The sequence below is a fragment of the Lygodium microphyllum genome, chromosome 18, assembly GCF_053477565.2.
Source record: "Lygodium microphyllum isolate KBCC chromosome 18, Lygodium_microphyllum_v1.1.10, whole genome shotgun sequence".
Taxonomy (NCBI): Eukaryota; Viridiplantae; Streptophyta; class Polypodiopsida; order Schizaeales; family Lygodiaceae; genus Lygodium; species Lygodium microphyllum.
This window is the reverse complement of record NC_141152.1, coordinates 114151605-114174923: the sequence shown is the minus strand read 5'-3', so window position 1 is coordinate 114174923 and position 23319 is coordinate 114151605. Positions and strand designations below refer to the sequence as shown.

The following is a 23319-nucleotide window of genomic DNA, read 5'->3' as shown; positions in this document are numbered from 1 at the left end:
TTTTGGTCCTTCCCCTTCTTCTGAGAGGCTTGACCTGTCAAAGCTTCCGACTTGGAAGCATGTTGTCCCTTCAGTTGTTCCTCTTGGTCCAAGACCATAGAAACCAGCTCTTCCCACCGAAGAGTAGACTCACGCCCCGAAGCAATAAGGGCAGAGTAAAAAGCACCGAATCGTGGCGGCAACTGGGACAAGAGTGTGATCGCCATGTCTTCGGAGGAAATCAGCTTCCCCGCATTCTGAACCTGCATCTGAAGCTGTCTAAGCTTGTTGATGTGCTCCCGCAACGAAGAAGACTTGTTCACGGACAAGGTCCGCATCTGCACCTCCAAAGAAACCCACTTCATAAGGGTCATCCGGTTATACATCTAGTCAAGCTCTAGCCATATCTCCCGAGCCACCGTCAAGTGCTCGATGTGGGCTATCACAGCTATAGTACAAGACAGAAAAAGAAAAGAACGAATCCGAGCATTCAGTTTGTCCCAATGAGACTGAGCCTTGGCCAACTCCGCACGAGCATCGGAAGAGAGTTTGGACTCATCTCTCACCGAGGGCTGGTCGATCTCCTCCTGTACAAGCTCCGCCAAATCGTAAGACTCAAAGATGGCCAACATCATCACGTGCCATATGCAGTAATTGTCGCCATCGAGCTTTTGATCTGCGGGAAGAGCCGGTAAGACAGGCACCTTCCGATCCATGATCGTCTGGAACTTCAAGTCAATCTCTATAGACATCTTCACCTATAATGCCTTCACAAACACAAAAGCAACCCCCTCTGACTGTGAAAACGCAGCCTGCTAGGGCTCTTTCTTCCGCGTTCCGAACCTTCTTCACCCGCCAAAGGCGATGAAAAAGTAAAACCTGCACTTGAAAGCTGAAAACACAGCCTTCTTCCTCTTCAAACAGCAGCAAATTCACCAATTGGACTCCTTTCCCACGCACCCACGCTCGCAGTAGCCTTGTTCCGATACGCAGCCCTCCCGCTCGCCCTCGAACGCTGGAAACGCAGCCTTGTGTCGCGATGGAATCTCCTCTTCAAGTAGGTTCTTCACTCAGTCAGCCCTTCTTCACTGCTTTGATACCATGTCAGAGTGCAACGATTTCCATGGGACCAAGACTGAGAGAGAGAGAACGCAAAGAGAAGAGAGATAGAAAGAGACAGTGGAAGGTGAAGATCTGCTGTATAAAATGTGCTGTATACAAAGATATGCAGATATGTACACGGGCGCAGTGTGCAGGACTGCGTGTCTCCACCTCGACGATGCAACCTGCTGTTCACCTCGAAGTCCGCTGCAGTCTGCACGATCTCCAACCTGTAACCTGCGAACAGAACTGTGGAAAACTGTGCAGAATATCGGCTATAAATAGCCAGCCAAAATGCGCCCAAAATAGATAGGTCGGCTGCATTAAATGCAGCCGACTGACCAGTACAGGTCGGACTGCCACATGGCAGTCCGACTGGTCAGTCCGACCAGGCTGCCGTACTGTACGGCCAGGAATCTGATCGCTAACAAAGATATCAAACCAAGAGTGCCATGATGGGCTGCCCAAGAGCCTACCATGACCATAGAGGTGATGCCAAATGGATTTCTTCTTTCAAGTAGCCCAATCTAATGGGTTTCACATTTTTCTTAGTCTCCATACAACAAATCATTGTTGTAAGACAAGGATGGGGTAAAAAAGCATAGACAAAGAAATGATAATGTAATGATGGGGGTATATTGCGATGTGCCATAGGAAGCTATGATTGTAGACTACTAGAATGATGATGCGTTGCAAATACAATGGATCCAAGTCAACCACTCTTTGACAAAGAAGAGGGAAGGCATGCTTACACAATGTCAACGCATGGGTGATCCAAGAGATAATACAAAGTGTCATATTCAACAGAACACTGTGCAAAGTGCAATGATTCCATTTGAGCATTGCCCTCATGGAGAATGGTTCGCTTGCCCAAGCACTCTTTCATAAGTATGATCATTAAGGCACATACAAATAATGATGTTAATAAATATAAATCAATAGTGGAAGGAAATCAAAATCCCATAAGCATCAACAGAAGTAGTTGCCCTCTCTCAACACAAGACAATGGAAGGGAAGGCTATGGAACCCCCTCTTCCCATCATACCAATGTCAAAAGGGGAGGGAGGACCAACATCAATCCACTAACAAAGGTATTAAAGGATAGGGCAACTGAATGGTTTGGTCAAGATATCAATGTAGTGTTTGACAATGGCCTAGACTCTAGATAAATGGAACTTAGCTACACTGCTCTCTAGCGAAATGGTAGCGGACCCCAACATACTTTGTCTTTTGGCTAATGATTAGGTTGCCCAAAAGTGTTGTGGCACCTTGGCTATAGCTATAAATCACTGCCAAGATCTCACAAGGGAAGTGTAGCTCCACTAATAAGCTCCTTGAGTAGATGGCCTCGATATTACCGTCATACAAGGGCCAATATTCCACCTCCACTTAAGATGTAGCTACAGTGTCTTGTAGTCGGCTAAACCAGACGGTTGAAGCTAAACCCAAAGAGAATATAAAGCTACCATAGGAGCGCGAAGTATCCAAGCCTTTGGTTCGATCGGAGTTGGTGTATCCCTACGAGGTTAGTCCTCTATTGAAAGACAAGGCATAAAAATAAGTACATTTGAGCCTCGACATACCTTAATACACACACATACAAGAGATCCAATGAGATAGCTTTGGTACACTAAAGAATTGACTTAAAGTGGAGACTGAATAAGCTAAGTCAATGCGGGTGTGAGTGCGCCATAATAATTTTTCCACTACTGAATGCTAGGAAAGAGCGTCCTTTTGTTATGACACAAAAATACCCTAGAATGTTGGACAACCTCCATGCCCAAGAAACATGAGAGAAGACCAAGGTTGATCATCTTGAATGTGGAGCATAACTGTGATTTAAGCTCAAAAATAGCACACGAGTCAAAATCTATGATCAAATGATCATCCACATACAAAAGCACATAGCTAAACTACTTTAGAGGAGATCGTACATACAGGTTCAGATCATAAGGAAACTAATGAAAGCCATGTGATTGGAGAAAGTTATTCAATTGATGGAACCAAGACCAAGGCACTTGCTTCAATAAGTAAAGAGCTTTTCAAAATCCAAGAACCTTTTTCTCATGGCCTAGAATTGAAAATCCAAGTGGTTTAGGCATATGCACTTCCTCATCCAAGAAATCATTCAAAAAGCACTCGACATCCATCTATTAGATAAGCCATCTATGGTGAGAGACCAAGACTAAAAGAGGTAGAAGGATGTCAACAACACAAGGTAGTAATGGGAGCAAAGGTCAGGTCTCCTTGTAATGATTACCATGTCTTTGTCTGAACCCATGAACCACAAGGCGAGCCTTACACTTGTCTAGGGCCCCGTCAGCTTTTAGCTTTGTAAGAAAGATCCACTTTATAACTATGGCTTTCTTGAGACTCTAACAATCCACTAATGTCCAAATGCCATTCCAAGATGCTTGAGGGCCTCTTGCTTAGCTTTTCAGCTCAAAATACGCTACATAGTCCGTCATGAGGGCAGCCAAAATAAAGCAGGCACAAGCCTAGAAGAGTGTCTTGGACGCTTGACGATGGAATTGCGTGGATGGTCTTCGTAACTATGACTTTCATGCGACTCTAACAATCCACTAATGTCCAAATCCCATTCCAAGAAACTTGAGGGCCTCTTGCTTAGCTTTTTGGCTCAAAATGAGCTACATACTGTCATAAGGGCAGCCAAAAAAAAGCAGTAAGCACAAGCCTGGAAGAGTGTCTTGAATGCTCGAGGATGGAATCAGGTGGATGGATTGGAAATCCCAAGAAGCAGTGTACTTATGCTGCAACCCTCAACTCTAGGCAGCCACAAACCTCGCCCATACAAAGGCACTGCAAGCCCAAGTGAAAAATAGGCTCTTCGCTCAAATTATAAGTTCTCTATATTGATTACATAAAAGAGACTCGCAATTTCAAAGTTAACAAGTGCATCCATGTGAAGTCTTCAGCACTGATGAAACATCAAACTTGACACCACCAAGTTGTTGATTTTTTAAGTCTTTTCTAATGCTTTGGTGTGCCAATAAAAATCAACAAGCAGCATGCTCAAGTTCATTCTGTGTTGTACAATAAACATGTTACTTTCCTGGAGATTTCTGGCTGTCACTGATTGGTAAATACATCAATGATCTTGCAATAAGATAAGCTTAATGAAATCTTCTTATTTGACAACTTCGCCATAACAACATAAGTTGAAAACTACCTTTACAACATCATATGTTCCTTCAAAACGTATGAGGACTGCATGTACTGATAGCAAAGCTGAGTGAACTGCTTCCTTGATTTGGCCCTTTTTCAAATCCTCCCCAAACTTATCAGCCTCTTTAAAGACCTGCAGAATATAGAAAAAGAGGAGAATAGGAGGATTTTATTTCACATCAACAAACAGGTACATCAAAGCAAGGAACCACCTATGCATATACATAGATACATGCAGAAAATCCTAACCAAGGAGCTATTTGGAGTCTAAACAGTCAACCATGGGCCAATGAATCAAATATCTGAGCCTTCTCAAAAGTCATCTGACATCTGTATGTAACAACAAGCAAATGCAGAGAAACAAACACACATCAACTGGCTACATGATGGAGGTAAGCAGATCTCTCTACTGCTATGTTTTCCCTTCACTGTTCTAATTATTTGTCTCTTCTCTCTTAAAACATAGCTTATCACTCAATTCTATGACTTGAAGATTACAGAATTCAAAACACATTTCCAAGCTCATCAAGATCTTCTATTGTAAGCTATCTACAGGCACAAACTTGACAGAACTATACATTTCGCTCAAATTTCTTCAAAGGCATTTATAAATGGAAGCTAGGAGGACAAAAACCCAATACCACTTCATTGGGAGGAATCAAGAAGGCAAAGGGTTCCCTGACTTTTCAACCATTGACTGTACAACTGTATCATGGCTTTTTTGTACTACACCCTCCCTCCATCCCTCTCCCTCTCCATGTCTCACATTATAATGAGGATGGTACAAACCTCCCCTACGGCACTAGCAAGCTGACGTTGTAAAGCTGACAACAATTTCACTCGCCAAGAAATTTGGGCAAGTGCACTAACAACAAGTCCATGAGTTGAAGATCTCTCCCGTAGGGTATCACTTAGCAGTTTGGCAAGCCCTCGGAGAAATGCATATGGGCCCTGTTCCAACAACATGAACTTGACTTTGTGTGTGTCAGTTCCCTGGCGAAAACAGAGTAAAGAACAGCATCATGAGCAATAAGCATGCTAATTGGAATCCTCCAAGCTTGCAGGATCAATTACTTGGATTAACTGACAAAAGCTCACTGACCTCAGCACGCTCCTTCCAAAACTGTAGATTTTTTTCACAATCATGAAGCCTGCATAGCAATTTATCTGAGACTTGCTCAAACAGATCGATAACCTTCTGTACATCATCCAACTCCCGTCTGCATTGCATTAGCATGGCATTCATCACATGACTTCCAGCAAAGTCCAACACAGAAACTGACCTAATACCAGCCTTACTATTGAAGCAGAAAATCAACTAGCAGCTAAGCAACCAAACATAGTTCTAACATATGGAATTTCTATCTATGTAAAGCCTTGTGCCTTGAGAAAAGTTGCCGATACTGCTTGGCATTTTCATTCTTCTTGAGTTAGCAAAAAGGAACAAAAGGAAAGGAATGATTCAAGCCGAGCACGGTGAACTGCATGGACTTAAGATTCAAATGCTATACATTACAGCAAGGTATAGTATGGCAATAATGTGCCACAATGGAGGACTCCAAATGATGAATAAAAGTCAGGAAATATGTGTGCGTATAAGTACATTGTGGATGGTAAAGGTAGTGGAAGGGCTCGTCGTCTTCTTCTGCTCTTACGATGAGTCCATACGATCGAGCTAAAGGGAGCTGTGAAGGCCCCCTGAGCGTATTCGGCAATGGTCTCAAGGCTGCGTAGAAAGCCTCTTGGCCATGAACTGGAATAATGCAACGCAGCTCTTCTCACTTTCCTGGCAACATCTGTCCATCGCTTGGCCATGTCCTCGTCTTCAGCGTCGCCAGATGGAGGAGCCGGATCCATTTTATGTTGTTGTTAAAGACTGTTTGATTTCTCGTCCGCGACGGATTGTGGCCGAGGTGGTGACGGTGAGGAGTCGGAGTCGGGACCGCGCGGAGACGGAATCGTTAAGGCATCCATTAATGTTGCTAAGACGGTCCTTATTAGTAAGGCCCGTTATTTACCTATTCCCTTTCCAGCGTCCTTAGAAAGGAGGGGCTATGCACTACATCTCAAGAAAGACGTCATCTCGTCCAACACCTATCAATTTCCTAAGGAAGGCAAAGCAGTCTACTGAGAGACTTTTACTGAGCAAATCTACAAGATTTTGGTTAGTTGAGATCTCGGCAAGCTCAAAGGACTTGTCCTCAATGACCTCTCGAATAAAGTGGTAACATACCTCAATGTGCTTTGTTTTCACATGGAAGACCAAATTCTTGGCCAACTGAATAACACTCACAAAATCCTAATGCAGCGTAGGGACCATATTAGTAATGCCAAGGTCTACCACCAGACGGCCTAGATAAAGAGCCTCCTTACAAGCTTTAGTGGCTATAATATACATTGCCTCTATGCAGTAGAGAGGGCTATGTATTTCTACACCCTATACATCTAAGAAACAACACCTCCAACAAAGGTAAAGACATAAGCCATGGGTGGACTTTCGACTATATGCATGTCCTACATAATCAGAGTCAGTGTATCCCACAACTCTTATATCCTACCCACCATAACATATGCACATGGTTATTGTGTGCTTCAGGTACCTCATGATACCCTTGACAGTATCCCAATGTCATTTGCCATGTGTAATTGTATAGCATGCCACAACTCCCACTGCAAATGCTGTGTGAGGACGAGTGGCTATCATGGCATACATCAAAGTGCCCACTCCTAATGCATAAGGTGTTCGGGCCATCTCAGGCTTCTGTTCATCAGTCTACGAACAATCATCATGACTAACCTTCACGTGAGAAGGTAAAGGACAACCAATAGGCTTGAAATCACTCAAGGACCTTCTGGATGTACTCCTTCTGTGACAAGTAGAGGAGCCCTTTAGAGTGATAACGCATAATGCGCATCCCAAGAATATGTGAGGCATGTCCCATGTCTATCATCTCAAAGCTCTTCTTGAGCTGATCTTTCAAGGCATCCAACTCATCATGATCACTCCCCACAATCAACATATCATTCACATAGAGAATCAAAATCATAAGGCTACCATTACGAGTCTTCTTTGTGTATAAACACGGATTTATATCACTATGAGAATATCCCTATGAATGCATAAAAGCATCAAACTCATTATACCATTCCCAAGGTGCCTACTTAAGGCCATAAAGGCTCTTCCTCAATCTACACACTAGGTAGTCCCTGCCAGTTTTTGCAAAGTCCTTAGGCTACTCCAATGTAAATCTCATCATGCAAGTCCCCACGAAGAAAAGGCATATTGGCATCCATCTAATAAAGATCCAAGTCAAACTAAACAACCAAAGCTAGTACCAAGCATAGGGTAGTCATCTTCACAACCATAGAAAAGACTTCATCAAAGTCCACACTATGTTATTGCTTAAAGCCTTTAGCAAACAATCTGGCCTTGTATCTCAACTTGGGGCTCTAAGGGTACTTTTCAACTTGTACACCCACTTGCATGGCAAAGCACTTTTGCCACTAGGCAAAGGAACTAAATCTCACGTATAATTTTTCTATAGCGTATAGAGGGCTCAAATTGCGTAGGATGTCCTCTATCTTTGGTAGACAAGACAAGTTGTGGTACATCCTGTGGAGCATTAGAGATCTGGGCCACTGAAGCATCAACCACTACTGTAGGTTGTCGAGCTAGCTATATAGTAGCAAGAGGCTCCTCCTGAAATATCACCCTGCAAACCTCAACAACATGCTCAAGCTACTTATGCATTTTCTCTTCATGGAAGACAACTTCATTGGCTGTTGCGCATCACCTTCTAAGCTTGTGGATCCCATAGGCGATAGCCCATCTCACTTGCATCCCCATAACCAAGGAAGATGCATTTTCTAGACTTAAGATCTAGCTTAGTGCACTTATCCTTAGGTACATGGCAGAAAGCCTCACAACCAAAGACATGCAAATGGGAGAAAGGCACACAAGAAAAAGCGCAAGTCAATACTTTTGTAAAAGAGCGCAAGGCGCACTATGATTTGTTTTAAGAGCACTGACGTGGAATTTGTAAAAGTAGATAGGCAGTAGGAAGGAAGCTAGAAATATAGGAAGATAGGAGGACAATGGGAAAAAGGGCCTAGGCTATAACCGGCCATGTAAAAAAGGGGATAAGGGGATGACCACCCAAAAGGGATTTAGGGCTTTGTATATAAAGTTGAAAAGTAAATGAGAAGCTCATTCTAGTGTGTGGCCAGAAGTAGCTCTCCTCCTCCTCCTCCTCCTCCTCCTCCTCCTCCTCCTCCTCCTCTTCTTCTTGCTTGCTTGTGAGAGAGGGAGTGCGAGAGTGTGAGGGTGAGGGACCATGGTGGAGAAGCTCTCCATCTTCTCCTCTCTTTTTCTCTTCCCTTCTCTTCTCTTGTCTTGCTCGCAGCAATGGAGCTTGGAGTGTGGAGCTTGAGGATGGAGCTTGCACTTGGAGCATGGAGCTACCGGAGTGCTTGGGAGAGAAGGAAACTTGATCGAGCATGTTGGCAAGCTCACTACACTCGTAGAGATGGATAATGCATCGGCTATGTGAGAGGTAGCCATTAGTGCTTGGCTTGGAATGCTTGAAACAATAAGCAGTCCATGGGTCTCAGCAATTGATCACCTCTACATTTTGGATTCGTTGGCCGGGACCAACGGATTCAAGCCTTGAGCGCTTGCGCGCTTTGAATCGAGCATTGAAGTAAGGTTTTCCCCGAACTAGTGCTTGAGGTAGATAGGTAGAAAGCAAGGGAGTTTGAAGAGGTATTCGATCTCCTTGGCAAATCTCTTTTTGATTTTTCAGATTTGGAAAAGCAAGTTGGAGTAGTGTAGGTGTTCTCTTTATGATTTCTGTTTACATTTAGGTAGAATAGGAGCAAAACAATGTGAGCACACAATAGGGTTTTTGCTATTGTATAACAGGCTGAAATAGGGAAAATAAGGGCAACAAAGATGAAATTCTGGGTTAAATGCTAGTAAGAGTAGCAAGACTAAGGTGAGTGTAGACCTGTGCAGGGCAATAAGAGGCCAAGAGTGGAAGACCTTATTTTGCATTTGAAAGGTTAAGGAGAGCTTGAGAGAGATAGAGAGAGAGAGCTTGCAGGTCCAGGCCTACATTAGATCGATTGGAGCATATCGGGACTTTCAGTGAGATTCAAGTATGGAATGCCCTTGGCCCACATCCCTCTTTAATTCCTAGAAGTTTTGGTAGCCACTAACGACATCTATCTTAGATTTTTTGGGTAAATAAATGATCAACACGCATTTCAACTAATAGAATCGGACGCCCCCCATAGTGTCTGATTCCCAGAATCGGACCGAGCGACCTGCCTGACTCCCAGAGTCAGACCACTCGGATAAACCTATATGTTCCGATCAGACACCTTATTCAATTTTGAAAATCAGGCAACCCATAATCGGACACACAATCCGTTCAATCGGATGCTTGACCCATCCAATCGCGATGCTCAGACCACAGAATCGGACCAGTAGCCTTGTTTGATCAAACATACCTGCTTCGATTTTCAAAATCGCACCATCTCAGAATCGGACACTTGTCAAATCGGACATCTAATTGCCAAAATCGAACGCATGAAAATTGGACCAACCGTCCAATCGGACAACCTTCCCCAACTGGACCACTCGTCCAGTTGGATGCCCCATTTGTCCAGTTGGACGCGCACAACAATCGGATCACTCTATAGTCGAACCAACCATAGGACTCGGACCCAACTACCAATCGAACCACTCTTCAGAATCGGACCCAGTCTAATCAAACCGTGCGACTCTGAAATTTGGACCACCTAGAATCGGATAGTTCGATTCTGGGAATCGGACCAACAAATCAAAACAAGAAAATATAGACCCAGAGGCCGTATAGAGCCGAAAGTACATCATAGATCTATCATCGAGCTAAAATCTAGAGCAAGTAGTCTAAAACTTGGCTATGAACGGTCCTTCAAATTGTGCATGGTGTTTAGCGTGCGGCCCTGTGGGCCAAGGGGGACTGTCCCCCTCCCCTGCGGACTCCCGCAAAAGAGGCTCTGCCCCCTCCACACCTCCTCCAAGTAGGTTGGAGAGAAAACACGCACCGTGACAGGTCCTCCAAATTAGATTCTAGTGTAATAAGGGCTCTACACAAGCATAGATTCTCACTTGCAAAACAACAACCAAAAGCCCATACCCGAACAAAGACAAACAGAGACCCTAGAATCTCAATGGGCTAATCTAGCCAACAAGGGCAAAAATGCCATACCACAAAAACATGTATAGGTTGCGTCCAGATTGCATCTAGTCAACATAGAATGCAACAACATCAAGCTACTACGAGGATGGCTAGACATGACAGTCTTGACGATAGATGCACCTTGAACAACACCAAACAGATGACCCAAGATATCAATAGAGAATCCAAATCTAGCTGTGTAGTTGGGGATTCAAGGGCATGTATCAGAAGGCTTGAATCTATAAGCCAAGACCCAGAAGATGAAGACATAGTGCCGCTTGCTTATCTTAGGGTCAAACTCACTGCAAAAATAGAGCATAATGTCAATGCTCTCATCGATGAAGGAGCAAATTTTAATATCTTGACCTGTGAAGCATGGACTCTACTAGGCCAACCAGAGCCCACATCGACTAATGCAACTCTTAGTCCTTACGGGGGACACTCACAAGCACTTGTAGGGATGTGCAAAATCCCTGTAGCTATTGAAATTGAAAGCTTGCTTATCCTATTCCATGTTCCTCTAAATAGTGCAAATTGTGGAAAGGAAACCCTCTTAGGACGACCCTTCAAAAGGGTGACAAAGTGTGAGACTGATTATGTAGCACAAAGGATACACTTGACACTATTGGGTGTGATGAGAATCACAACCTTTAGCAAGGGTGACCTTATCAAACCTTGAGGGAAAGATAAGGAACATTCTGACATACAAGGCAAGCCTAGTAACTATAGCAAGGACTTGTTGAAAGAGTTGATTCAAGTGCATGTTGAACAGAGAGAACCCATGAGCGAGGCCATGCTTGAAACAAGAAGGTCAAGAGACAATGCCAAGGATAGGCTTTGGACTTACAAATATCATAAAAGACCGCAAAAGAAGACCAAGCCTTATATACAAAGGTATCGATGGTGGAGAGCCAGCACAATGCATCGATGGATATCCAAAGTGTTGCTACATGCTCAAGGGCATTACACATGTAACTGATGGATTTGGGTGCCAAAGCCCTTTGCTAAACCACCTCTATCAGCTGAAGGCCAGATCGTATTGAAAGCAAAGAAGCGTAGGAGGAAATCTAAATGAAAATCCAAGTCTTCACTCAACAAGATTGGAGTGACTGAACCCCTCACGATTGAAATCAAGAAACCAAACATGATTGTTCGAAAGGTAGATCCTCAGTCTAGCGTGCTTAACAAGCAAATATCGGACGTAACCATTGAGTGTGCATGAAGACCACTAGTGCCCAAGAAACCTTTGACTTTCCAAGAGGATAATGAGCACCACAGACGCAACGTTGCTCATGATAAGGCTGATTGCTCAACAAAGCAAATGGCAAAATCGTCAAAAAACAACGAGCAAATATTCCAGCCAATACCAAGTTGTTAATCCCACTCGAGATGGCAGACAAATGAAGGAAAAAGCGAAAAAAAGATGGAAAAAGAGCAAAGACATGCAGACGGCCTCTAAAGCTAAGCTGGGGCAAAAAGTACAATTTTAAATAAAAGGTGCCTCAAAAAGCTCTAAAAACTCTTGTAAAAGAGCACCAAGCTCCCTCATGTGCCAATTGTAAAATATTAGACGGGTATAGGCAAGAGGCATAAGGCTAGAAGAGGGAAATAGAGAAAGGACCTTGCCACAACGGCCGGTCATGTAAAAAAGGGATGGGTGCCCATGGGATTTTAGGGCTTATATATAAAGTTCAAAAAGTGAATGGAAGCTCATTCTTTTGGTGTCTGGCTAACAAGAGCTCTCTTCTTCTTCTCTTTTTCTCTTCTCCTTGCTTGTGTGTGCTCTTGAGAGAGGGAGTATGAGAGTGTGAGGGAGTGAGTGTGTGGGAGTGAGGGATCAAGAGGGTGATGCTCTTCACCATCTCCTCTTCTCTTCTTCTCTTCTCTTCTCTTCTCTTTTCTCGTGCATGTAACTATGGTGGATGGAGCTTGAAGATGGAGGAGGCTTGAGGATGCTTGAGCCAGCATCTAGGATTGTGGAGCTACCGGTGTGTGCGAGAGAGGAGGTAACTCATTTTGGCATCAAGGTAAGCTCACTACACTCGTAGGATCGACGGCGCATCGGCTAGGTGAGAGATAGCCATTAGAGCTTGCTTGAAACGCTTGAAATAATAAGCGGTCCATGGATCTTGGCGGTTGAGCGTGAGCTCCCTCTACATTTTGGTTCCGTTTTGCCAGGACCAATGGATTCAAGCTTGAGCACTTGCACGCCTCATATCGAGCATCGAAGTAAGGGATTCATCCCCGAACTGGAGCTTGAGATAGGTAGGAAGTTGGGTTTTTTTATCTTTGAAGCAAGTAAGTATTTTGGGTTATTTTGTTTGTTTGATGATTGGAAAACATGGAGAAATCATTTCAGTTTTTTGCTTTCGATTCTTGTTACATTTAGCATAGGTTAAGATTAGGAAATCAAATCGAAAAAGGGTAGAGTTTACGGTTGCAACACAGGGCAAAACATGGCACAAGTCATGCAAAAAATGGCAAAAAGATTGCTTGGGATGCTTAATGTCGGCAAGTGAGTGATTAGGAGTGTCCAAGCCTTACCCAGGAAGGGGTTTAAGAGCCAAGAGGCCAAGGAGAGCTCATTTGCAACCCTTGCAAAGAGAGAGAGAGAGAGAGAGAGAGAGAACACGGAGAATCGATTCGAACTTGTCGCTGGAGAACCTATCGATCACTTTAGGTATATCAATCACTTCCCCTTGCCCCCTAGTTGTGATCTGGAAGGTTGTGTGTGAAATGATTAGCTAAATCGTCAGTTTCGATCAAAATCGCCTTGGTACTGCCTCATCACGCGTAACTCGGCCCGTCCAAGCGGCCGATTTCTGAGCCGAGTCCCAGAATCGGCCCTCGACCCTTTGTCTTTCGACTGACTCAGCCCAAAACCCTACTTGACCCGTCCGAGTGACATCAGTCGGTCCCACTTACAAATTCAGCCCTCGACCAACCATCCTGCTCAGCCCTCAGCCCGTTCGAGTGACCCAATTCAGCCCTCGGCCCGCGCAAAACTTGGCCCTCGGACAAACCTGATTCGACCCTCGGCCCATCCGAGTAGACTCCCTTGGCCCATCCGAGTAATCCCCTCTGACTGGACCTTTTCGGCCCATCCAAGTCAGCACCTTGACCCGTCCGAGTCAGCACCTCGGCTCGTCTGAGTCCACCCTGTCCGAGTCGTTCATTCGGCCCTCAGCCCCTCCGAGTCACGCACTCGGCCCCTGCAATTCGGGAAAGTTGGGCCGAGTGTGGACTTTTTCAAATTTTCCAGAAATTTGACTAGACTCAACTAGAGCTTAGCCGCACAACCTGTCGCGAGTCCTCCTGACGCTCAGAACTCAATTCTGGCGCAAGGAATAGGCAAAATCATAAGGCATGGCCACTTAGCAGCTTGCATAGGCTGTCGCGAGACCTAGAATCCTAAAGACAACCACAGAGCCATAAACCCTGACCAGACCAAGAATGAGCAAGGCAATGTAGCAAGAAAACCCAAAACCCTATCAAGACAGCCAGAGAATTGATCGACAAGCCTATCATGCCCAAAACGAAGCGAGAGTGAGTAAGATGCTTAGATATTGTTTGCGACACTCACCTTGAATTTTCGCACTTGAAGTACACTTAAGGAAAACTAAAAGCCTGATTGAGCACGAGTGCACGGGAAGGAACACACACACTGAGAGGAGATAAATTGAGGATTGTATTTAATAAGTTAATTAACTCACTCACATAAACAACTCAAGGAACCCACCAATAGGAGAAGACCCAAAGACATAGACAGACTATTAACACACAGAGTAGGTCTAAGCAAGCGATGCCAAAGAGGTGGATTTGACAAACTTACTAGTGGAGCACGAGAACACGATGCTGGTAGAAGAAAACCTAGACCGTAGACCGAATGAGAAACTCGACTTAGGAGTCTTTCCAAAGGCAATTCAGTAGAGCTGGTTAGTAGCTAGGATGCGCACGCTTGGTACGAGCACCGCGGTAGGACAACAGATGCCATCATCGCAGACTTAGAAGAGGAGAGGAAGCTAGCCCACAAGGCACTGCAAAATGATAGTAGAGTACAACAGAGACCAGCAGGCTAAGAGCCAAAGGCAAAGCACATAATTGCATGAGGTACAGTGGGTGCTGAACCTAGCCGATAGAAACCAAATTGATCACGAGAGAGCCCTAGAAGGAGACTTAATGCTGAGCGAGCTTCTCATGAAGCGACTGCTAGACAACACAACACCAGAGCAAAGTGTCGTAGCACTAGCGACATCACTACTAGTAGGATTAGGAGCAAACCAAGGCTCCAAGAGCCAGTCCAAAATCCCAATCATTGCAAAGCAACTCGACAAGTACCAGCCCCATGATGATCCATACAGTTTCCTAGAGCAATTCGAGTAAGTTTGCGAAGCTAATGGCCTCACCGACCTGACTCAGCACTCTCAAGCATTCGGGCTCTGCTTAGGTGACAAAGGTAGGACTTAGTATACGATTTTAGATTCCGCAGGAGCAAACCAACTTCAACGGCCTTAAGAATCTCCTCATCAAGAGATTTGCCAAGCCTGGATACCCCAACAATTTGCTAGTGCGACTGATGAATGTCAAGTAGAAGGAGAAGGAGGACATTCGCGATTATGTGACCCACGTGAGGAGTCTCTTCAAGAGAATCCCTATGGGCGAATGACCAACTGAAAGAGCAGTGTCAACTATATTCATTAGTGAAATTTGAAATGAGGAACTATATAAGGCTTTGGCAGGCAACTCAAGCTTGCAACGAGACGCGCTAGCTAGGGTTTTTGAGGAAGCCATCAAAGTTGACGATAGTTGAAAGAGAGAAGCTCCAGGAGCTTAAACTCAGAAGAAACTAACTCGGGGAGCTCAGAGAGCGCTTCAATCGGCCAGCCCTACCTAGCGAACAAGCCACAGTCATTCTTCGAAAGGGGAGCCCCATTGGCCCTTCCTGCGCCTAACGACATTAAGTCGGCTATTCCTAGGATGGACATAAACCCTACAGGCATACCTAGACCTCGTGGTCCCTGCATGACCCATCCACCAAGTGACGCTCCAGTCCACTATGTGGAAGAGCCGAATAAGGAAGAGACTTACGTATACCCTTACGTCTTGCACGACGAGGAGGGCAACGCAGTCCCTATGGACTATCGACCAGTACCGGTGATGGCATTAGGAGGAGGAGGGGTAAGAGGCCTAGGAGGGCAGACGTAGGATCCAATCATCTGTTGGACTTGTGGTCACCCAGGGCATGTCTCATCACGCTGCCCTTAGAGGGAGTAGCAAAACAGAGACAAAGCTGACCTAAGGTGCGTTGAGTGTGGGATTACTCATCTCTTCATCGCTGGAATGCCCAAAGCGAAAACCATCTTCGAGTTCAACCAATGTGCTATTTGTCCCATTGGGGCTGTTTGGTGTTGAGGACCTCGATGGGGAGGCCACACCTATCCCATTACGGGTCATGACTCGTACCTAGACGAAGCAGGCCGGCATATCACTGCCAGGGCCTAGCAACCTCGATGCAGCATCGATAGGGAAGAAGAGCCGTATGTGGAGAAGGAAGAGGCCTGAAGCTAAGGTTGCACTAAAAACTGAGAGAGCGGGAGGGAAGTACTTCTTGACACAACTGCCATTGAAGAAGCCTATTCCTTCACCGTCTAGGGTCTCAAGCTCGACATTGCCGGTTCGGCTAATTGCCGAACCTTGAAGGGTCCGAGACCTCTGAATTTCATCTTTTGCTTTTGTCATTTAACTGAGTAGAGGAGCACTAAGTCACCCTGTTCAAACTCGTGTTGCTTGACATGCTTGTCAAACCAGCTCTTTCGTCGGGCTTTCTCGCAGATAAGCACGTGGGTGGCTAGAAGACGAATCTCTGATAGGCGTTCCAGCTCGACCAAGCATTGCGTCCATGCTTCCTTCCCTTCCCATAGTTCTTGGAGTGCTATTCTTAGGCTAGGGACGAAGAATTCTAATGGTAGAATTGCCTCAGTTTCATAGGTCAGCCTAAAGGGGGTTTGGCCCGACGGCCGTTTTATAAGCTGTGTGGTAGGCCCACAAGGCTACCATCAACTTGTTGTCCCAATCGCTTCGTGAGGCTGAGACTACTTTAGTCAGGACGTTGATAAGAATTTTGTTAGTTGATTATGCCTGGCCATTAGCCTGAGGATAATATGGTGAGGATTTGCGATGGATGATGAGAAAGGTGGATAGGAGATGTGCTATCACTTCATTGATGAAGTGAGTGCCTTGGTCGCTAACCAGTTCGATGGGGCAACCGAAGCACGAGATCACTGCTCCTCAGCGGGGGCACAAAAAAAGAGATGTTACGCGAGCGGTAATCGAGAGCAAGTCTCTCTCACAACCCAATAACGAGACGTTAAGGAGTATCGGTTGGGATAATTGACTTTGTTGGATGCACAACACAACTTGAAAATTTCAAATATTTGACAATACACCACGAAAAACAAAATAATAAAGAACTGCCTCTTGACATTGTTGTTGTTTTGATTGTGAGTGTTTTGATTTCTTGTGATTATTGAAAATGGCTAATGAATTTCCTGAGTTCCATGGTAATCATACTGAAGATCCCGAAAGATTTTTAGAAAAAATAGAGTTGTGTTGTTTGATAGAGAGAGTGACTAATCTTGAGGATAAACTCCAGATTTTTAGATCTCAATTGCAGGGAGAAGCACGAAATTGATTGCTTGACTATGAGAGAAGCTTGAAATTTAGGAGACTACTACTTTGCCTATTGGAAAGAAGGTCACTGATGCAGAGGTAGAAAATTCAGCCCTTATGATAGCCGAAAAGGGAAGTACTAAGGTAGGGGAATACCCGTATCCGAAGCGCTAACTAGAGGCCATAGAGAAAGTGAAGGGATGGGTGAAAGAGGTCCAAGAGCACCTAAAGGATGCTAAGCCCATCCTAGAGGACAAGATCGATGATCTCTCCAGCATAAGCATGCCAGTCTCACCCCCTCGACTGAAGTCGGGGGATGCGACCGCACCACAAGCATTACCGCTTAGGCCAAGTCTCGATGTTGCAGGCCCGCAAATCAGTCACGGCCATTGGCCAGGATAATTTGGATTAGGAGAGAGATGAGCATCCAATGACCTCCTTACCACGTTGGTGACCACCCCTGTGACACTAAGACTAGGATAGCATCCCACCCTATGGTGAGACCTGAAACAGTGGGTTGAAGGATCACGAGAGCAAGATGCTGATCTGCACGACCATGATGCAAAGACACAAATACCAACTCTAACGCTGCACTCTGTGCCAAAATCCTTGCGCGTTAATGTCTTTTGGGAGGGCACCGAGATGCATGCAGTCTTACCGGTCCTAGCCCTAGGTGACACAACGAGAAAGGGGATCGTAGACACGGGAGCTGGGGTTAGTGTGCTTAGCCATGCAGTGCTTCAAATTGGGGAAACCCACTTGTTGAGATTGCTAAGTTCAATGTCACACTAGCAAATGGTATGAGAGTGAAACCATTTGTGATGCTAAAAAACTGGCCAGTGAAAATCATAGGTGTCTAGTTCTTGGTTGACTTTATAGTCATGAAGGGTGTGGACTACAATGTCCTATTAGGCCGACCCTAGATGCGCAATGCCAGAGTCATCGAAGATTGGGGTAACGGTTTAATCTTCCTTGGCAATAGAACGGACGCTGTGAGGGTAGAGATGGACACCTGGAAGACCTCACTAGTCGACTTGGATGCCACCTCCGCGATGCTTAAAGGGAATGCTCAAGTCAAGAAGTCCTATGGATCCTTGACCAAGTATATTCCATGCCTAGAGGATGAGCGAGATTGGATGCATGTCCTTGCTACAATCGACCTGCCATTCTCAGATCATGAGGCATACGAGCAAGCCATCAAGACAATTGATAAGTCTAAAGATGCACCCTCCGTACAAGTTTGCATGATGCCAAGAACCCTTTAGGGGAGACCTAAACTTGTCACCTTCCAAGTGCCAAATAATAAGAGAGAACACCAGGAGATTCTGGAATATTTAACAGGCAAGCTAGCTAGCAATCTAGCTATCAAACTTCAAACCACTCCAGGATCTCTTAGATGAATCCCAATGGCAATGGACCAGGGTGCATGACTTGAACCTCATGTACAACGAGGCCCTAATTCCCCGATCAAAGACAAGAGATATACCAAGACCTAGGAGACGATGAGCAGTTTGACAAAGAGGACTCCAACAACGAATAGGAAGACTGTCGATCTTTTAGTGATGAAAGCGAGGGTGAGATGGATACCGTAGAATACGACACTGAGGGACAGAAAATAGAACAAATACGGGTAGACTCCAAGCCGTAGAAAAAGAGTGCCTTCAGGATAGAGCGAGGGGTCATGCAATCGATTATGATCGCACCTGGTTGGAACACGTAGGAGCCATAGATTTCGATCAAGTAGGCCTAGCCCAATCCGGTACGACACTAATGCTTAGGACAGAGTCACCATTTGAGTTGTGACCACCTCTTCTAGCGAAGACATGAAGTTTGACTCTGAGTTGGAGGTAAGTTTAGATTGCGACCCAGACGCACCAAGGGGGACCTACCCATCCACTTGAGGTGCAGATGGTTGAAAGAGGAAAGGATAAAACAACCCAGGGACACACGAACGGAAGAACAGAGAAAACCATAGAGCCTCCCTAAAAGATTTACGAAATTCAAGAAAGGGGATAGGGTAGTGACCCTGTTGGGTGCCAAACATCAAGGGCAAACGAGTGAACAGATTGAGGGACCACCCAAGGTTAAGGAGGTGAACCTAGCCCAAGAAGGGAAGAGACCCCGACCAGTCTTCATTGCCGATGACTTGACTGAGGAAGAGGAAATGAGTCTTGTCACTCTCTTGCGAGAGTACATAGACATATTCGCTTGGTCCTTAGAAGAGCTTAAGGGGGTAGATTCCAGTGTAGTGACTCATAACATACCCAGGACACCAGATGCTACGCCGATCAAGCATAGTGATCGTACCCTATCAAAACACGCTCACACGGTCAAGGAAAAGATTGACAAGCTAATGAGAGCAGGATGCATTTACGAAATTGAGCACAAGGACTGGGTATCACCCATAGTCATTGTCATGAAGAAGAACGAAAAAATCAGAGTGTGCATCAATTACAAGAAGGTGAATGCTGCTACTAAGAGGGATAACTATCCATTGCCGTACACCAAGCACATGCTTGAAAGAGTGGCTGGCAAGGAAGGCTACAATTTTTTGGATGGCTTCTCGGGATACAATCAAGTGCAAGTGCATCTTGCCGACAGGCATAAGACTGCCTTCGCCATTGAGTGGGGCGTCTTTGCTTACATAGTCATGCCCTTCGGGTTGACTAATGCCCCCGCCACTTTCCAACACCTCATGTGCGCCATATTTAAAGACATGCTTCGCAAAGCGTTGGAAGTCTTCATATATGACTTGTGTGTTCACTCGATCTGGAGAGAACACTTAGACAAACTCCGAGCAATCTTTGAGCGGTGTCACCTATATCGTCTCTCCTTGAATCCTTTAAAGTGCCAGTTTTGGGTGAAGCAAGGATGCATCTTAGGGCATGTGGTGTCAAAGAATGACATTGCCACTGACTTCTCGAAAGTCAAGGTTATTGTTGATCTTCCGTCCCCAATCAACTATAAGGGAGTTCAATGCTTCTTAGGCCATACGGGATACTATCGGTGGTTTGTGTTGAATTATGCGTTGATTGCCATACCTTTATACAAGCTGCTGATTGTCTTTGAATGGATTGAAGCATGCCAACGAGCATATGAAGAGTTAAAGAAGGCTCTAACCACAGCATTGATTCTACGAGCCCCAGATTGGACCATTACCTTTCACGTGTATATTGATGCCTCAAAATTTTATGTGGGGGTAGTGTTGTGCCAACCTAACCTTCTGTGCCAATTGTAAAATATTAGATGGGTGTAGGCTAGAGGCATAAGGCTAGAAAAGGAAAATAGAGAAATGACTTTGCCACAATGACCGGTCATGTAAAAAAGGGATGGGTGTCCATGGGATTTTAGGGCTTGTATATAAAGTTTAAAAAGTGAATGGAAGCTCATTCTTTTGGTGTTTGGCTAACAAGAGTTCTCTTCTTCTTCTCTTCTTCTCTTCTCCTTGCTTGTGTGTGCTCTTGAGAGAGGGAGTGTGAGAGTGTGAGGGAGTGAGTGTGTGGGAGTGAGGGATTAAGAGGGTGAAGCTCTTCACCATCTCCTCTTCTCTTCTTCTCTTCTCTTCTCTTCTCTTCTATTTTCTCACGCCCGTGGCTATGGTGGATGGAGCTTGGAGATGGAGGAGGCTTGAGGATGCTTGAGCTAGCATTTAGGATCGTGGAGCTAGCAGTGTGTGCGAGAAAGGAGGCAACTCATTTCGGCATCAAGGTAAGCTCATTACACTCGTAGGATCGATGACGTGTCGACTAGGTGAGAGGTAGCCATTAGAGCTCGCTTGAAATGCTTGAAACAATAAGTAGTCCGTGGTCTTGGCGGTTGAGCATGAGCTCCCTCTACACAAGTCCACCTAGGAGTCCCAAATCTCTTGCACCCTCTTTCCCTAAATGGACACAAGAGGCACAACAATAGTCATCGAGTGCAGCTACTCAATCCCAATGTCTATCTCCATCTGAGCTTCCAAATGTCCAAAGTGCGGGACCTGACAACACCCCTAATTCTGAACCTAGGGATATGCCTATGCAATCCATTGTGGCTAGCCTAAATGATGCTCGATTTGCACAAGTGAATGCTCAAAGGGCAAAAAATGACACAACCACTTCTGATCTGCCTAAGGACTTGACAGTGCAATCTACCAACAATAACGAGTCCACTGAACTAGCCGCTACTACTTCCAATCAGGAATCACAACAATCACAGCCTTTGGCCATGATGACGCCCCTTGTTGTGGAACGTGTCCCTAGCAATGCACCTGTGGAAGAGGTGTCGCAACCAACATCCTTGACACCTCTAGCACCTTCGAAGCACCTAAAGCCTAGGGTTGAGGAGAAATCTCTTGAAGATTTGGCCAAGGAGATGGCGCATCTGACTAATGAACCAAGGATGAAGTACTTGATGAAGGTTGATCACAAGTTGATAGCCGCGTGTATACGTCCATGTGGACATTGGAAGGCCAACACTAGAGCACACAAAGCTCATCGTCGAACCCTTGGACTTGGGATGAGCAACAACATGTTTGCTCCCTCTATGTAGCTGTCTCTCAAGAAGTCATAAAGGACATCCTAAAGGCCACAACTAGAGAATTATACTTGATACCCTCACTCTATACTGCTCAATGTGAGACAAACAAGGAAAAGCTCAAAGAAATCAACAAAAAGGGAAAGGACAAGGCAACTTTGTACAGAAATGGTACTCCAACCAGAGTTTGGCACAGCCAAAATTGGCCACCGACTAATGACACTCGCTGAGCAAAGGAAAGCCCTTTGGACATCAATACATAATCCCATGTATGTTGCTTCTACCTCATTAAGAGTGATGACAATGGTCCATGAGGTCCAGCTTTTTGCCACTGTCCAAAAACATCCCTTGTACGATAAACTGCTTCTAGAAGAAGATCTACATGTGGCTAGTAGGCTAGGAGTAGGGAGCATGGTACTGATGTTAGTGCATATGTCTTCTACTTCACTCAAGACCTGACAATCCTAGATCTCTATGCTTCCCATCAATACAACCCTGACTTCTTCAGCTGATTACATCCAAGCATACATGATGGGAATCCTAAGCCATCTCTTGGTTCTACACTAGAGTTACTCAAATCTCTTCAGCAAGAGAAAAATAGCTCTAAACACAACACCCGCTCTGATAAGAAGGAATGGAGTCATGTTCCAATAGGTAAGGACAAGATTCTAGAGCAAATGCTAGACCAGGGGCAACTACCAATGCAATCAGATGAGGAGCTAAATGCAGGGGAATTAGCTAAAGAGTTAGACTCTCCATGAAGAGAGGCAGTTGTACCCTCACAACCTTGTGAGACTATTCAACAATCTGCTACTATGTCCCATACGGACATGCTAGAAAAAGAGAATGCTGAGGCTCAACCAAGTACATCAACGGCTCACCTAGTTTAGGGTCTAGAATCTTTAAAGGATACACCTCAATTGCCCAAGAAAAAGAGGAGAAAACAAAGGAATTGCAAGTGGTTGTAGGCACCAAGAAGATTGAGACCAAGAGCGCTAAAGAGCTGAGGAATAAAGCATCAAGTCCATCCACCAATGAACCCATTGCCATCTCTCCTAGTAGCGGTGAAACCTCAGACACATTCGTGCATTTTGATAAGTCAAAGCAACCTTTACCATCAACGGTTGCTTGCGACACAATCCACTGACAATAGAACTTGCATTGACCAATCAAGAGTGGATACAACACTGTCACAATAGGTTGACAAAACTATACCAATCACATCCGAGGAGAACCATACACAATAGCAGCAAAGCCTCATGAGAAACATGAAAACCCCGAGGACATAAGCAATCCTAGCGTTGACCAATCTTGCTCATCTAGGCCTAAGCCCCCAGCTATGTTAAAGCCTAGGGAAACTCCCAGAACCTTGCATGAGATAGCAATCGAGCAAGCCTTCACACAGAACATAGAAGTGTCAAAGAGTGCTTGACTGAGTTGGATGCTAAACTCAAATTATTTGCAAGTGTCTACATCCTTGCAGACATGGGCACATTTCCTAGGGAGTAGCTTGAGGAATAGTTGCCATATCCACTATCTTGGGAAGAGCAAGAATATCTTAACGAGCAATATGACAAGCTTTTACATGAATGCATGCAACTGATCTCTCTGACGAGGAGGCCGACGAACTATGCTTAATTGTGAC

General features: G+C 45.1%; 1 protein-coding gene across 1 annotated transcript in view; it reads right to left on the bottom strand.

The window, feature by feature from the left end:
* LOC148021272 (protein DGS1, mitochondrial-like) overlaps positions 1–6263 on the bottom strand; it is a 105510-nt gene extending 99247 nt beyond the window's left edge. The window contains exons 1-4 of the mRNA XM_087699133.1: positions 5870–6263; positions 5369–5486; positions 5056–5259; positions 4271–4399 (exon numbers count right to left, since the gene is read on the bottom strand). Of these exons, the coding sequence (XP_087555259.1) occupies positions 4271–4399; positions 5056–5259; positions 5369–5486; positions 5870–6123 (705 nt within the window). The 5' untranslated portion in view covers positions 6124–6263. The remainder of the gene's footprint in view (positions 1–4270; positions 4400–5055; positions 5260–5368; positions 5487–5869) is intronic.
* Positions 6264–23319: the final 17056 nt, after the last annotated feature.